The following is a 15,519-nucleotide window of genomic DNA, read 5'->3' as shown; positions in this document are numbered from 1 at the left end:
TGCCCCTTTGTCTCTATTTTAAAAAGCCATCCAGGAGCAGTGAAGCCATGGTGATGATAAAATAATAATAATGGGGGAGGGGGAAAACAATCAGGTGGACTCAGGATGTGGCACAGTAAGTAGGATGCTGAATTTGGAAGCATGTGGTCTAGAGTTCGATCCCCAGCATCCCATATGCCTGAATGAAACCCTGGTTCTCTTTGTCCCTCCCTGTCCTCTGTTGAAATAAATAAATAAATAACAGAGTCGGGCGGTAGCACAGCGAATTCAGCACACATGTGAAGTGCAAGGACCAGCATAAGGATCCCGGTTCGAGCCCCCGGCTCCCCACCTGCAGGGGAGTCATTTCACAGGTGGTGAAGCAGGTCTGCAGGTGTCTCTTTTTCTCTCCCCCTCTCTGCCTTCCCCTCCTCTCTCCATTTCTCTCTGTCCTAACAACGACAGCAATAGCAACAACAATAATAACTACAACAATAAAAAACAACAAGGGCAACAAAAAGGAAATAAATAACAAATATTAAAAAATCTTTAAAAAAAAAAAAGGGGGGGCAACAAAAGGGAATGAATGAATGAATGAATGAATGAATGAATGAGTGGTATCACACCTGGTTGAGTGCACATACTACCAAGCACAAAGACCTGGTTTCAAGCCCCCTTTCCTGATCTGCAGGGGGGGATACTTCACAAGCAGTGAAGCATGTCTGCAGGTGTCTCACTTCTCTCTCCATGCCTGTCTCCCCATCCTCTCTCAATTTTTCTCTGTCCTATCAAAAAAAAAAAAAAAAGTAAAAGTAAAGCTCTCTCCCCACTTGCAGGGAGGACTTCATGAGTGATAATTCAGTGATGCAGGTGTCTCTGTCTCTCCCCCTCTGTTTACCCCATCCCACTCTAATTCTGTCTCTACCCAATAAACAGTACTTTAAATAAATAAGTGGCCCGGTAGGTGGCGCAGTGGATAAAGCATTAGACTCTCAAGCATGAGGTCATAAGTTTGAACCTCGGCAGCACATGTACCAGAGTGATGTCTAGTTTTTTTTTCTTTCTCTGTCTCCTCCTATCTTTCTCATAAATAAATAAAATATTTAAAAAAACAAACAACAACAACAAAAAAAACCCAGACAAATAAATAGTGGTCCGGGAGGTGGCGCAATGATATAGCTTTGGACTCTCAAGCATGAGGTCCCAAGTTCGATCCCCAGCAGCACATGTGCCAGAGTGATATCTGGTTCTTTCTCTCTCCCCCTATCTTTCTCATAAATAAATAAAATCTTTAGGGAGTCGGCAGTAGTGCAGCAGGTTAAGCACAGGTGGCACAAAGCCCAAGGACCAGCATAAGTATCCTGGTTCAAGCCCCTGGCTCCCCACCTGCAAGGGAGTCACTTCACAGGCAGTGAAGCAAGTCTGCAGGTGTCTTATCTTTCTCTCCCCCTCTCTGTCTTCCCCTCCTCTCTCCATTTCTCTCTGTCCTATCCAACAACAACGACATTAATAATAACTATAACAATAAAACAATAAGAACAACAAAAGGGAATAAATAAATATTTTTTAAAATCTTTAATAAATAAATAAATCAGGGTCCTGAGTGGTTGTGGATGAGTCAGGAGGCCACAGAACCTCCCTCCTCCATGGTTCCTCACCCTTGTCTGTTTTCTGGCGGGCAGTGAGCCCAACCTCCTGGTGCGGGCCTGCAACCAGCTGGGCCAGTTCCTGCAGCACCGTGAGACCAACCTGCGCTACCTGGCTCTGGAGAGCATGTGCACGCTGGCCAGCTCCGAGTTCTCCCACGAGGCCGTCAAGACCCACATTGACACAGTCATCAACGCTCTCAAGGTGCTCGCCCTGGGTCCGGCCCAGGCCCAGGGAGTGTAGGGGAACCCCCCTCCCTGCATGAGAACAGCACCCTGAGCACACCCCTCCTGCTGTCCTCCCCAGACGGAGCGGGATGTGAGCGTGCGCCAACGGGCAGCTGACCTCCTGTACGCCATGTGCGACCGCAGCAATGCCAAGCAGATCGTGTCTGAGATGCTGCGCTACCTGGAGACGGCAGACTATGCCATCCGGGAGGAGATTGTGAGTCTGGGGGAGCCTGGAGGAGGAAAGGCTGGGTGACCCCTGGATATGGAGGAGGAGGGGTAGGTCGCCTTTGGGTGGGGAGGGGGGGCTTGGTGAGATTTAGAGTTTGAGGCCATTGGCAACAGGACTTCTGCCCTCACTCCCTCTCCTGGTGCCTGAGGCCTGGGTCTGAGGGAGGAGAGGCTGGGCACACTGGGTCTGGGGGAGGAAAGACTGGGGGACCTCTAGGTCTGAAGGAGGAAGAGCTGGAGTGAGGTTTGGACTGTGGGAGCTGTTGGCCACACCCCCTCACCTGGAGCCTCAGCCCTGGGTCTGAGGGAGGAAGGAATGGGGGACCCCTGAGTCTGCAGGAGGAGGGACTGGGTGTCTGGATCTCTGGTTCTGAGGGAGGTGAGGCTAAGGGGCCCCCCTGGGTCTGAGAGAGGATCTCAGGTTCCTGTGAGCTCACCCCATATGCCCATGGGCACCCACCCCACGGGCAGGTCCTGAAGGTGGCCATCCTGGCTGAGAAGTATGCTGTGGACTACAGCTGGTACGTGGACACCATCCTCAACCTCATCCGCATCGCAGGCGACTATGTGAGCGAGGAGGTGTGGTACCGAGTGCTGCAGATCGTCACCAACCGCGATGATGTCCAGGGCTACGCAGCCAAGACCGTCTTTGAGGTCAGCACACACGGAGGCACCCCATCACCGGGCTGAGACAGACCGGGGGTGGCTGGGGCTACTGTGGGACTGTTCCCCCCTGGCCACCAAGGGGCTGAGCAGGACATGGGACATCCAGTGTGTCGTCACCCATTCCTGGGCCTGGTGGTTTTCTGTATCCCAGAAGCTGGACCCCCTTCCACCCCATTTTACTCCCTTTGTAAGTGCAGGCCATCACTTCAGGCCTCTGTTTCCCCACCCACATTCCAAAGGTGTGGGAGGGTTCCACAGCCCTCACTGGGAGTCAAAGGTTTGGTGCCCTTGGCACCCTGGGAGCTCACTGCCCTGGATGCCCCCCACCCACCCCCATTCTCAGGCACTCCAGGCCCCTGCCTGCCACGAGAACATGGTGAAGGTCGGCGGCTACATCCTCGGCGAGTTTGGGAACCTGATTGCTGGGGACCCTCGTTCTAGGTGAGGGTATAAAAGAGCCCCTCCAAGGGCTTTGGGGCTTGGGGGTGTTACTAGATTCTCAGGCAGAGAGATGGGGCACCTCAAAGCTTGAAGACAGGGAGCCATGTTATGCTGCAGACCCAACTGGACTCAAGTCCACAAAAGACTGGGCCCCGAGCACCCTGGCACTGCCATTTTATAGGTCAGCCTTCCCATAATCACTCATAGCAACAAGCTTCACAGGTGACTTTTTCTTTAGTGTATACAGAGAGTACACCTTGTCTGGGTTTTCAGCAGACTCTTGAGCAGGACGAGCAAATTCTAAGGCCACAGACCAAGGCCCCTTGGGTGACAACAGCAGAAAGCCCTGTTTCTGCTGGGAGGAGGGGAAGATGGCCACCAACAGCATTTTTCTTTAACTAAGAAATTAACCCTTCTTTTTTCTTTAAAAGTTAACTTTTGCTTGCCTCAGGGGAGAAGCCCCAGAGGGAGACTCAGGGCTGGTGATGGGAGAGCTGGGTTGCAGGGACACCCAGGAGGTACAGGAGGGAGACGGCTCCCCTCTCAGGGTGTCCCCAGGCTGACACCCTGCTCTCCGCACAGCCCCCCGGTGCAGTTCTCTCTGCTGCACTCCAAGTTCCACCTGTGCAGTGTGGCCACGAGGGCCCTGCTGCTGTCCACCTACATCAAGTTCATCAACCTCTTCCCGGAGACCAAGGCCACCATCCAGGGCGTGCTGCGGGCTGGCTCCCAGCTGCGCAATGCCGACGTGGAACTACAGCAGCGGGCCGTAGAGTACCTCACCCTCAGCTCCGTGGCCAGCACAGACGTCCTGGTCAGCCCCCCCCCCACCACCACCACCCTCTCCCTACTCCACCCCAGCCCTTTCTCCCTCCTGATTTTCCTGGGACACCTCTCCCTGACACATCTGTCCTACTCTGGTGACCGCAGGCCACGGTGCTGGAGGAGATGCCACCCTTCCCAGAGCGGGAGTCATCTATCCTGGCCAAACTGAAGCGCAAGAAGGGGCCTGGGGCCGGCAGCGCCCTGGATGATGGCCGGAGGGACCCCAGCAGCAATGACATCAACGGGGGAGTGGAGCCCACCCCCAGCACCGTGGTGAGTCCCTGGCCCAGGTCTTCCATGGTGAGGTCCTCAGGCAGGGCATACAGAACATATCACTCTCTCTCACCTTCACCTGTGCTCCCCACAGTCAACACCCTCGCCCTCTGCCGACCTCCTGGGGCTGCGGGCAGCCCCTCCCCCAGTTGCACCCCAGGCCCCCTCGGGGGCAGGGAACCTCCTGGTGGATGTCTTCTCAGATGGCCCAGCTGCCCAGCCCAGCCTGGGGCCCACACCCGAGGAAGCCTTCCTCAGGTACCTGCCTGCCTCCCCTGTGCTGCCCCTCCGTCCTCTCCCTGTGCCTCTGTCCCCCAGCTGCTGCCTCACCCGGCCAGGACTCCTGGCCTCTGAAGCCCCCACCCTGCCCCCGTCACTGGTCTCAGCCTGCTCTTCCTTGTTCCTGCCCTCTCCGCTTTCTCTCTCTGCCTGCCCTCTCGCTGCCTCTCTGGGATTGGCTGCCTGCCACGCCTGTCTTCTCTTGTCTGATCTGGGATTGGACGGCCCAGCGAGCTGGAGCCGACCCCTGAGAGCCCCATGGCTTTGCTGGCTGACCCAGCTCCAGCTGCTGAGTAAGGGGGTGGTCTTGGGGGCTGGGGGCCATCTCGAATCCTGGGGTGGGGGTGGTCTGGGAACTCTAGTCAGGGTTGAAAATAAGAGAACCCTCCGATTTGGGGGCGAGGGAAGGTGGTGGCACACCATGGTCCTGTTCCATTAGAGCTGATGGCCCATTTGCTTCTGGGATTCTTGGAAGTCCTTGGAGGAGTGTGGGTGTGTAGCCTCTGGGGCCCTGTCCTGCTCAGCTCTGGGTTTTACTTCAAACCCTGCAAACCCTCCCCCCCCCCCAGCTCCCCTCTAATCTGACTGCGTTCCCACCTTCAGCCCAGGTCCAGAGGACATTGGTCCTCCCATCCCTGAAGCTGATGAACTGCTGAATAAGTGAGTATGGGAGAGACTAGAGAGGGAATTCAGGGAGAGGACAACCCCAGACAGAAACACACACACCCTGAGCTTCCCGCCGTTCCCACCCAGGTTCGTGTGCAAGAACAACGGGGTCCTGTTTGAGAACCAGCTACTGCAGATTGGAGTCAAGTCAGAGTTCCGGCAGAACCTGGGTACATGGGGGACGGGGAGGCCCGAGGGAGACCTTGGTTGGGGTGGGGTGGGGAGGGGGTCGAAGGAACTGGAATGGAGCCATGCCTCTCCCACCCATCATAGGCCGCATGTATCTCTTCTATGGCAACAAGACTTCGGTGCAGTTCCAGAGCTTCTCACCCTCTGTCGTCCACCCTGGAGACCTCCAGACTCATATCCTCTTGGAGATCCGGCCTCACCCCTCAGGGTCAAAGGTCCTGGCCCTGGGGAGGAGGGTGGCCCTGGGTTCAGGCTCCATCTGACTTGGGAGTCTGACTCATGGTTACTTCCCTACAGCGTGTGTCACCTGCAAGATGGCAGGTCTTGCCTCCAGAGCAGGAAATGGGAGCTGCGGTGCCACAATTGGTTAGGTGCCACAATTGGTTAACGCGCGGTACTTATGCAGAGTAGGAAGTGACAGTGCCATGATGGCCCAGGTGTACAGGAGGCCTTCTTCTGGAACCCTGGGCCTCAGTTGGGCCCCATTTGGCATCTTGAAGTGTTCCTTCATCAGGCTCTCTGACATTTTTTCTTTAATATTTATTTATTCCCTTTTGTTGCCTTTGTTGTTTTATTGTTGTAGTTATTATCATTGTTGTTAGTTGTTGTCGTTGGATAGGACAGAGAGAAATGGAGAGACATGGGGAAGACAGAGGGGGAGAGAAAGACACCTGCAGACCTGCTTCACTGCTTGTGAAGTGACTCCCCTGCAGGTGGGGAGCCGGGGGCTCGAACCAGGATCATTACTCTGGTCCATACGCTTTGCACCATGTGCGCTTAACCTACTGTGCTACCGCCCAACTCCCGACTTTTTTTTTTTATTATTGGAGACAGAAATCAAGTGGAAAGAGGAGATAGAAAGGGAGAAAGAGACACCTGCAGCCCTGCTTCACCACTCATGAGGCTTCCACCCTGCAGATAGGGACTGAGGGCTTAAACTAGTGTCCTTGCACATTGTAACGTGCGCTCACCCAGGAATGCCACCACCAGGTCCTGTCTTTGACTGTTGATTCCAGCACTACTTGTGCCAAGACTGGAGGTTGAGGGCGTGTCTTTCAAATAAGCCTGCTCCTGGGTGATGTGGGCCAGTCACTTTGCCTCTGAGTCCTCCTTTCCCCTTCTGTCTGGTGTAGAGCTTCCTTTTCCTTCTCACAAAGCTGTTTTGAAAGTCAGCTTGATTAGGAACCCTGGAAAGGATGTCCAGGCATAAGGAAAGTGCTCAGTCCGTTTAGTCCCCTAACCCTTCTCCATCCCTCGGTTTCCACATCTGTGGAATTACACGAGTTAAGACGCCAAAACTTGAAGAACCTTTCTAAGTTCATTCCTCAGCAATTCCAAAAGCTTTCTGTGTTGGGCAGGGCATGGATGAGAGGCCAGAAATGCGTTCTTGGCTGTAGGTTATAGATATGGAGGGGTGGTGACAGCGCTCACTGTCACCAGGCCAGATCCGATCACCCAGTGTGCTAAGCAGTAACAAGACATTGCAAGAGAGCTTGTTTGTTAAATACTGGTGGCACTATCCATTTTACACAGGAGGCTGAGAGAGGTTGAATTATCCACCATCCTTGGGTGGAAAAGGCTTCAGAGCACCAAAACAGCTGTTTATTCGGTTCATTGTGATTGTCCTATGATGGAAGTCTGGGGCCACTAGGAGGGCAGGGATGGCCGACTAAAGGAGTCAGGTTTTGCCCAGGAACTGGGCCTGGTGAGATGAGGCCCGGATGGCGAGGCCAGGTCCTTCGGTGGACTGCAGGCGGGGCTGGTGCCCGTGTCTGGCTTCCTTGACCGCGGGCGGGCACAGCTGGCCGTGCAGACCAAGCGCGTGGCGGCACAGGTGGACGGTGGAGCGCAGGTGCAGCAGGTGCTCAACATCGAGTGTCTGCGGGACTTCCTGATGCCCCCGCTCCTGTCGGTGCGCTTCCGGTGAGTGTGCGGACCGGACGGAAGGCTGCAGGTGGGGGGTGCTGCAGGTGAGGGTCGGGGGTACTGCAGGTGAGGGTCGGAAGGCTGCAGGTGGGGGTCGGGGGTGCTGCAGGTGAGGGTCGGAAGGCTGCAGGTGAGGTGAGGGTCCTGACAGATCCCGTCCTCCTGCTTCCCCCACCCCCACCACCAGGTACGGGGGCGCCCCCCAGTCCCTCACCCTGAAGCTCCCCGTGACCATCAACAAGTTCTTCCAGCCCACGGAGATGGCGGCGCAGGACTTCTTCCAGCGATGGAAGCAGCTAAGCTTGTGAGCGGCGGGGGCGGGGGCGGGGCTGGTGGGTGGAGCCAGGGCTGGACCAACCGTGGGGCGGGGTGGGTGGGGCCAGAGTCGGGTCATTGGCCAGTGGGAGGTGCCGGGGTGGAGCTAAGGATCCCTCGGGGCGGGCGGGCACTGCTGGGAGTCCAGGCCTCTGAGTCTACCTTCCCCTGCCCACAGACCCCAACAGGAGGCACAGAAAATCTTCAAAGCCAACCACCCCATGGACGCAGAAGTTACTAAGGCCAAAGTGAGAGACTCAGAGGTGTCGCTGGCAGAGCTGGCACCTCAGCACTGCCTCTGGGCTGCTCTGAACCCGTTTCTCCATCCAAAGTGGGACCAAGGGGAAGGGGGAGACTGGCTTGCTGCCATCTGCCAGCTAATCCATTTCTCACCCCCACCCCCCCAGCTCCTGGGATTTGGCTCTGCTCTCTTGGACAACGTGGACCCCAACCCAGAGAACTTCGTGGGGGCCGGAATCATCCAGACTAAGGCCCTGCAGGTGGGCTGTCTGCTCCGGTTGGAGCCCAATGCCCAGGCTCAGGTGAGTGACGGCACAGGTGTCCCGCCCTCCAGCTCACTGCATTCCTGTCATCACCCCCTCCTGATGGGTTCTGTGTTTCCAGCCTCTTATCTCTCCCCTTCCAGGTTTGTCTCTTATCCTCTCTTATTCACCTTATCTTTCTCCTTTACCTCCCATCACCTCTGTTGCTTCCCCCACACACACACACACCCCTGCTTCTTTTCCTCCTCTCTCATCTGTGCCCATTCCCTTCCTGGGTCCACTCACCCCCAATGTCTCCCCAGATGTACCGGCTGACCCTGCGCACCAGCAAGGAGCCTGTCTCCCGTCACTTGTGTGAGCTGCTGGCCCAGCAGTTCTGAGCCCTGGACTCTGCCCCTGGGGATGTGGCCGGCACCGGGCAGCCCCTAAGACCGAGGCAGCTGTGGTGGATGGGGTGGTGAGGGGACCTCCACTGGTGACAGGGAAGACCCCAGGGGTGGGGGGATGCCTGGGACCTTCCTCCGGCCTTTTGTATTTTTATTTTTGTTCATCTGCTGCTGTTTACATTCTGGGGGGTCAGGGGGAGCCCCCTCCCTCCCTTTCCCCACCAAGCACAGAGGGGAGAGGGGCCAGGGAAGTGGGTGCCTCCTCCCCTCCCACCCCACCCGTCTGTCCCTTCCTGCCTCCTCCCCATCCAGGGGTCGTGTATTATTGTGAACGAATAAACAGAGACGCTAACAGCCCTGGGTCCCCGGCTCTTTATCTGTAATTGGAGCTCCAGCCCCCCGGGTTAGAGAAGTGGGGTGAGGGCGTGAAGCGTGTGGGTGGCCAGGCCCCGAAGCCCATGGATGGGACTCTGTGCGGACAGCAGCAGGAACAGCCGCCGGGGCCCCATCTGGAGGGCCATCAGCCGAGATCCTGTGCCAGGCTCCTCAGTTCCTGACACCAAGTAGCAGGCTCGAGGCACTTGGGGCTGGTGGGCTGAGTCTTCTGTTTTCTCCTCTGGTGATCCTGGCTCTGGAAGAAAGACAGGAAAGCCTGATAAGAGCAGTGTGGCCCAGACCACTTTGAGGGTATAGCCTTGAGACTCTTGTGGCATAAGGATGGAAAGAAAAAAAATCAATCCAGGAAAGGGGGAGGTAAGAAAAATGCCTGAGGCTCTTGTACTGCAAATTGCAAGCACAAGGATGACAGCCACTTGGAGACAGGAACAGCTCCTGTGTCTATCCCATCGGTGTGTGTAATGTGGGCAACTAGGGGAGAGGTGGTGTCCTGCTACCAGGAAGGGAACGTCACCTGCCTCTCCCAGGTGGAACTGTTGTCCCATCATCAGAGTCTGCCTTAGGCTCATAGCATCACCCTAGGACCCTTGTCTATCTGGAGGGTTTTTGTTTTGTTTTTTATTGCCTCCAGGGTTACCAACGGGGCTCAGTGCTAGCATTACAAATCCACTGCTCCTGGCAGCATTCTTTCCACTTTATTCCACAGGTCAGAGAGCAATTGAGAGGGGAAGGGAGATAGAGAAAGAAAAAGAAAGATTAGACACATGCAAACCTGCTTTGCTGCTTGTGAAGCATCTCCCCTGCAGATGGGGGAGCTGGGGGCTCGAACCTGGGTCCTTGTGCAAGTTCCTTCACTTAGTACTGTATGTGCTTAACTGGGTGCCCCGCCAGCTGGCCCCCTTCTCTTTGGAGCTTCATGACTACCTTCCCTTTCTACCTGAGCTCTGTGGAACCCCATTCCCTAACCCTTCCCCCCCCCAGCCTCTGAATATGGACAAAGCATGGACTCTCAGTGGTGTGGTAGAGGGATGGATGCTGAGGTCAGGTTCAGTTTCCTCATCTGCAAAATGAGAATGAAGACATAACACACCTCTAACAACGAAACTCTACCAACGAAACTTGCCAAGAAATGAGGCGTCAGTGTCAATGCTCAGGATGACCCCAGGAAGATCCTAGAACCTGCAAGGAAGTCCCTCCCCAGCCCTCCCTTCCCCTCTGAATCCACGCTCTGTACTCAAGAGACATGCCCGAGGCACCTTGGGTCCTGGCAGTTTCTCTGCCTTCTATCCCCACCCTGGGTGGCCAAGGCCTCAGTGACCTCTGCGCCAAGGGGGCACTGTGCCCACTGCTCACCTGGGGGGAAGTGCGTGGAAGTGACCAGGGTGTAGAAGGAACGGAGGAGGCACCGGCGCTGCTCAGGGGAAGGCTCTGGAAAAGAGAGAGTAGACTGGGTGACAGAGGCCCTCCTGGCCTACGACCCTCCTGACCCACTCAGTCCACCTGTCACCTTTATCCCCCAAGGGCTCCACTGTGAAAAGGCAACGTTTCAGTTCCAGATGGAGGAGCAGCAGCCTGTTGGGAAAAGTGGGGTCATGGCCACGGAAAGAGGAGATGAGGACCCCACAAGCCACCACCACTCCCCATCTGAGCCCTACCCGAGGATGTCCGCGTGCAAGGGGAAGCCGGCGGGCAGCGCGCGGGGTCCCAGCGGCAGGCAGGCCCGCAGCGGGTCCAGCAAGGGTTGCCACCAGCGCTCCAGGAGCTGCGGGGGGCGTGGTCAGGGCCCGGCCCACGGTGGTGGGTGTGGCTATGCGGGAGGGGCGGGGTCTGGAATGTGGGGCGGGGCCACGGTGGTGGGTGTGGCTGCGCGGGAGGGGCGGGGTCTGGAATGTTGGGAGGGGCGGGGCGGGGCCAGTGGGCAGAGCACTAGCTCTGAAAGTTGGGTCCTGACTTCTGGTGGAGGGTGCAACAGGGCAAAAGGAATGATGGCCCGGATTCACCTGAGGATCCAGCTGGCTGAGGGGAGGCCGCGGTCCACACAGCAGACAAAGCTCCAAACCCGGCAGTAGTGTCAGGGTCAGCAGCCGGTGCGGGACCTGTGGCCCAGACCGCACAGCTGGCTGTACCCCTCCCCTCCCTCCCTCCAGGTCTCCTGGATCCGATCCCGTCCCAGGCCACCGCCAGCTACGGCCCCGCCCACTCACCGTGGGACTCCCGTGTGGCAGGTACACCGGGTAGTCACGAGCAGCCTGTGGCGGCAGGGACCCCACCAGCCAGGGCAGCAGCACGGCCTCCGGTGTCCCCAGCCGCCACCAGCTCTCTGTGGCTGCCACCACCCGGCCTGACACCATCAAGCTGACAAAGGCTGTGCCAGAGGTCTCGGCAAACCCAGAGAGGGTTTCCTGTAAGACAGGCAGGAGCAGTAACATCCCAGGTGGGAAGAGAGGCTAGGAGCCATGCTTCAATGGCTCACTCTCCTGAACCCAACTTCTTTCACCTTCACATGCAGATAAAATCCACAGGCTGACGTGAAACAGGCAGAGTGCCTGCTGCTAACACACCACGGAAAATAATGCTAATGATAAAGACAGCTGGTGTAGCCTATCGAATCCTGCTATGTGCCCAGTTAGGTGGTCAAAGGCCTGCTGAAGCTCAGAGAGGTTAAGTCACCTGCCAGGAGTCACTGGCGAGACACAGCCAGATTAGAAGAATCAACAAGTATAGTGTTTAAGGAAGGGAAATAGCACAGTGGTTATCCAAAAGACTTCATCCCGAGACTTCCAGGTCCTAGGTTCGATCCCCAGCACCACCATAGCCAGAGTTGAGCAGTGCTCTGGTGTGTCTTTCATTAAAATAAAGAGGAAGGCTAGGTTGTGACTCCCAGGCAGCAGGTAATGCCGAAAAAGTGGGAAGCAGTTGGGATTGGGGGACCCAGGAGATAGCTGGGTTCAGACAGCACAGTATGTCAGGGTGGGCAGGTCAGTGAGCGTCAGATTCCTCTCGTCCTCAAACACCAGGCTGAAGGGCAGGGATTTAGTCCTATTGGAGTCCAGATGAGTAAACAACAGGTGGGCTCAACTCCTAGGGGCAGATGGGGATCCTACTAAAAGCTGGTAAGATGGGATGATGCTAGGGAACACTAGCCCAGGAGTGACAGAATGAGGAGACTTGAGCCAGGGTCACAAGGACAGGTTTAAGCTTTTGCAAGATATCTCATACCTGTAGGAGGGACCCCTCTGGAGGAATCACACAGTCCACGCACTGGGTCAAGTCCCCAATGAGCTCCGAGTGCCCCAGGAAGCTGTCAATGAGGCTGTAACTAGCCTAGCAAAAAGAGAAGAATACAGGCTGGTCCGAGATCTGCAGCCCCCCCAGCAGGAAACTGGCTCGAATGTGGAACTAACAGGTCAGACAACCCATCTGCCCAGGAAGCCGCAGTGTCAGGTAGACCCAAGGCATGCTGGGAACTGTAGTTCCAATCGCCTGACCCTAGGTACCTTAAGTTCCCATCCCTACAGCCTCAAGTCTCACCCTCAACTCCTTCTTCAGTCTCTCTACGTTGTGAATATTGGTCAGTTCTTCCAGTCCCACAAGAAGAACCTAGAACAAGCAAATAGGAGAGTAAGGGTCTGCAAAACTGGTTTCAGGAGAAAAGGGGCTGGTTCTTGGGTCTTGGAAGGAGGACTTGGGAGTCTCACCATAGCCCCAAACACCATCTGGAGTAGTCTTTCCAACCTTAGCTCCGAGGTGTCCTCCTCAGAAGACAGAACAATGAGGGTGATGCTGTGGGAAGGGAAGGAAAAATGGATGTAAAGCAGGGAGACGGGGCAGTGAGGGTAGCGGATCAGCTATACACTTCCAAGAGAATGACTAGCTTGTCAAAAAGATCCGTCATTTGAAAAAAAAAAAAATGCACCTCATTATGAACCTGGGTCCATGCTCCCAGAGGGTTAAAAAATAGGAAAGCTATCAGGGGAGGTAATGGGATATGGAGTTCTGGTGGCGGGAATTGAGTGGAATTGTACCCCTTTTATCCTTTGGTCTTGTCAGTGTTTCCATTTTGTAAATAAAAACTTTTCTTTAAAAAAAAAAAAAAAAAAAGCTGTCCTTGGAGATCTAGGAGGTCTCGAGTCATCTTGAACAGGGGCTTCTCTCACCCAGGCCCTGCCCCTGCCATAAGCTACTGCTTTGGAGACCTGTCATGGAAACTTTTCCACACCACGGTCGTGTTCTCGGTCCTCGCAGAGTTCAGCTGCACCTCGAGATTCTGCCCAAACATGTGGACTCCATTGAGGGACCCGATGACAGAGAAAGGGAGCTGGGGAAAAGGTTGGGGGACATTATATATAGAAGTTGCCTAGTACCCTCCTCCTTGGGACTCAAATGTCCAGGCCCCTTGACCATCACTCCTTTCTCGGCACCACCACCCGCCCGTCCACTTCAGGGAACCAAGATTATGGATCCATTGAGCCCCTCTACACTACACGCCTAAACCCCCATCTATTAATGTTTCAGAGCCAGGCGTCCAGGGCCCCACCTGCTGGCGAGCTGGGGCGCCGTTGCGGCTGCTCCTGCAGAACAGGGGCACCCCACTGGAGGCGGCGAGGCACAGCAGATGCACGGTGCCCTCGGTCCCCTCCTCCGCCATCTGGATCGCCCCCGCTGCAGTCCCCACATGGGGACGGTCAGCGCCCGCTTCGGAGAATGGCAGTGATAACTCTAAAGCGGGCCGCCTGCCTTCCCAAGGAGCCAGAGGGCGAGACAGGAAATTGATTGGAAGAGGATTCTGTTCCCGCCTTCTTCTTTCCGACTCAAAGCGTTTTTCATTCCCTAGTCTGGCTCCTGCTCCTCCCCAAGTTAGAGCCACTTCCGCCCTAACCGGAAGTCAAGGTGCCCCTAACAAAGATGGAGGCCAGGGAGTCCTGCTAAGCTTCGCGGACTCTCCCTGAAAGGGGGGTGGGGAGGGCTGGCTTCCATTTATTGAAAGAACAACTCGACTTGCAAGCGGTGAGCGTGACAAGTCGTTGCTTGATGGTAGCATGTTTTACATTGTAAATAAACAGCCGCCTCCCCCCTCCACGACGGTGGTGGGCAGGCGTTGCGTAGCAACCACTTTGGGCGCGACTTCCATCGGAAAATGGTAAACATCGTGCCCCTTTCAGAGTTGGCGACAGTGCCCAGGCGTTGCCAAGCAACCACATTCCGTCTCGCGTTCCATTTCTGACTTATAAACACCACGACCGGCTCCAAGATGGCAGTGGGGTGGCGTTGCCTAGCAACCAGGTGTGTCTCCTTTCCAGCCCGAGGCTGTAAACAGCTGTGCACTCCGGGAGGTCGTTAATGGAAAATTGGGGGGGGGGGGAACATCTATCCCTTCTCCCCCTCTGCCTCTCCAGGATGGTTTGATCCAGCCAGCATTGCCTAGTAACCACCTAAGGAGATAGTTGTTTTTGTGTTATAAAGACTAGGGATTTATTTTAGAAAATCATGAAGAGGGTTTTGTGATGAATTTATATTCCAAATGTGAAAATGCTCCTCTCCAAGCGGGGAAGATAGCATCATGATGATGCAAAAAGGCTCTTATACCTGAGGCTCTGAGATCCCAGTTTCAAGCCCCAGCACCACCATAACAAGCAAGAATTGAGCAGTGCTCTGGGAAAAATAAAAATAAGCTTCCCCTAAAACCCTAAAACGAGATGGCTGTTTTACACAATATTCTTTTTTTTAATTTTTAAAAATATTTATTGATTCCCTTTTGTTGCCCTTGTTGTTTTATTGTTGTAGTTATTATTATTGTCGTCGTCGTTGGATAGGACAGAGAGACATGGAGAGGGGGGAGACAGAGTTGGGGAGACAAAGACAGACACCTGCAGACCTTCTTCACCGCTTGCGAAGCGACTCTACTGCAGGTGAGGAGCCGAGGGCACGAACCCAGATCCTTACACCGGTCCTTGTGCTTTGCGCCACCTGCACTTAACCCTCTGCGCTACCTCCCGACTCCCTTACACAATATTCTTACGTGTTTTCAGGAATTTGTTACCCAAAGGTTATGAGTCTTTTCCCACCATATGATATGAATCTATTTCGATTTTCTTAATTTATTGTGTAAGCCATTTGTTTTTGCTTATTTACCTGGTTGAAGTGTTTATTTAGATAAGACAGTAAGAAATTGAGAAAGGGGCCAGGCGGTGGTGCACCTGGTTAAGTGCTCACACTACAGTGCACAAGGAGGCGAGTTGAAGCCCTTGGTCCCCACCTGCAGAGGGAAAGCTTCACAAGTGGTGAAGCAGGGCTGCAGGTATCTCTCTGTCTCTCTTCCTCTCTATCTCCCTTTCCCTTCTCAATTTCTGTCTCTATCCAATAATAGATAAATAAATAAAAGATTAAAATATTTATTTTTTTTTAAAAAAGAACACACATTACAATGTGCAAGGACCCAGATTCAAGTTCCTTCAGGGGGAAAGCTTCATAAGTGGTGAAGCAGGGCTACAGGTGACTCTCTCTTTCCTTCTCTATCTTCCCCTTCTCTCTCCATTTCTCTCTGTCTCTATCCAATAATAAGTAATAAAC

General features: G+C 54.9%; 2 protein-coding genes across 6 annotated transcripts in view; one reads left to right on the top strand and one right to left on the bottom strand.

The window, feature by feature from the left end:
* The window catches only part of AP2A1 (adaptor related protein complex 2 subunit alpha 1), a 44,771-nt gene extending 35,864 nt beyond the window's left edge, over nucleotides 1-8,907 (top strand). For 2 of the 3 annotated variants that reach the window (XM_060173551.1, XM_060173534.1), the window contains 16 exons: nucleotides 1,662-1,830; nucleotides 1,933-2,070; nucleotides 2,556-2,738; nucleotides 3,094-3,191; nucleotides 3,774-4,005; nucleotides 4,122-4,289; nucleotides 4,384-4,547; nucleotides 4,799-4,861; nucleotides 5,172-5,228; nucleotides 5,322-5,404; nucleotides 5,508-5,598; nucleotides 7,224-7,346; nucleotides 7,537-7,653; nucleotides 7,843-7,912; nucleotides 8,072-8,206; nucleotides 8,470-8,907. In XM_060173551.1, the coding sequence (XP_060029534.1) occupies nucleotides 1,662-1,830; nucleotides 1,933-2,070; nucleotides 2,556-2,738; nucleotides 3,094-3,191; nucleotides 3,774-4,005; nucleotides 4,122-4,289; nucleotides 4,384-4,547; nucleotides 4,799-4,861; nucleotides 5,172-5,228; nucleotides 5,322-5,404; nucleotides 5,508-5,598; nucleotides 7,224-7,346; nucleotides 7,537-7,653; nucleotides 7,843-7,912; nucleotides 8,072-8,206; nucleotides 8,470-8,547 (1,969 nt within the window). In that variant the 3' untranslated portion in view covers nucleotides 8,548-8,907. The remainder of the gene's footprint in view (nucleotides 1-1,661; nucleotides 1,831-1,932; nucleotides 2,071-2,555; nucleotides 2,739-3,093; nucleotides 3,192-3,773; nucleotides 4,006-4,121; nucleotides 4,290-4,383; nucleotides 4,548-4,798; nucleotides 4,862-5,171; nucleotides 5,229-5,321; nucleotides 5,405-5,507; nucleotides 5,599-7,223; nucleotides 7,347-7,536; nucleotides 7,654-7,842; nucleotides 7,913-8,071; nucleotides 8,207-8,469) is intronic. The other variant, XM_060173542.1, reaches the window with a different exon arrangement.
* A 3-nt stretch (nucleotides 8,908-8,910) lies between these two features.
* Nucleotides 8,911-13,746, bottom strand: FUZ (fuzzy planar cell polarity protein). Of its 3 annotated transcripts, XM_007536236.3 has the most exons (11): nucleotides 13,487-13,746; nucleotides 13,146-13,267; nucleotides 12,648-12,732; nucleotides 12,481-12,549; nucleotides 12,169-12,273; nucleotides 11,154-11,351; nucleotides 10,950-11,045; nucleotides 10,605-10,711; nucleotides 10,457-10,521; nucleotides 10,303-10,377; nucleotides 8,911-9,184 (listed from the first exon to the last, which is right to left on the bottom strand). In XM_007536236.3, the coding sequence occupies exons 1-11, from the start codon at nucleotides 13,595-13,597 to the stop codon at nucleotides 8,958-8,960; spliced, it is 1,260 nt and encodes a 419-aa protein (XP_007536298.1). In that variant the 5' UTR covers nucleotides 13,598-13,746; the 3' UTR covers nucleotides 8,911-8,957. The 3 variants fall into 3 exon arrangements, with proteins under 3 accessions (XP_007536298.1, XP_060029551.1, XP_060029546.1); XM_060173568.1 differs by lacking the exon at nucleotides 13,487-13,746 and having other exon boundaries at nucleotides 13,169-13,267; XM_060173563.1 differs by lacking the exon at nucleotides 13,487-13,746 and having other exon boundaries at nucleotides 13,107-13,249.
* Nucleotides 13,747-15,519: the final 1,773 nt, after the last annotated feature.

Source organism: Erinaceus europaeus, chromosome 2 (assembly GCF_950295315.1).
Source record: "Erinaceus europaeus chromosome 2, mEriEur2.1, whole genome shotgun sequence".
Taxonomy (NCBI): Eukaryota; Metazoa; Chordata; class Mammalia; order Eulipotyphla; family Erinaceidae; genus Erinaceus; species Erinaceus europaeus.
The sequence above is the reverse complement of the archived record's forward strand: the minus strand, read 5'-3'. Positions and strand labels throughout refer to the sequence as shown.

Coding starts and splice junctions, on each gene's coding strand:
- FUZ (XM_007536236.3), bottom strand. CDS start 13,597: ATGGCGGAGGAGGGGACCGAGGGCACCGTGCATCTGCTGTGCCTCGCC. Junction 12,274..12,480: donor GACTGAAGAAGGAGTTGAGG/GTGAGACTTGAG, acceptor TCTTTTTGCTAG/GCTAGTTACAGCCTCATTGA. Junction 11,352..12,168: donor CAGAGGGGTCCCTCCTACAG/GTATGAGATATC, acceptor CCTGTCTTACAG/GAAACCCTCTCTGGGTTTGC.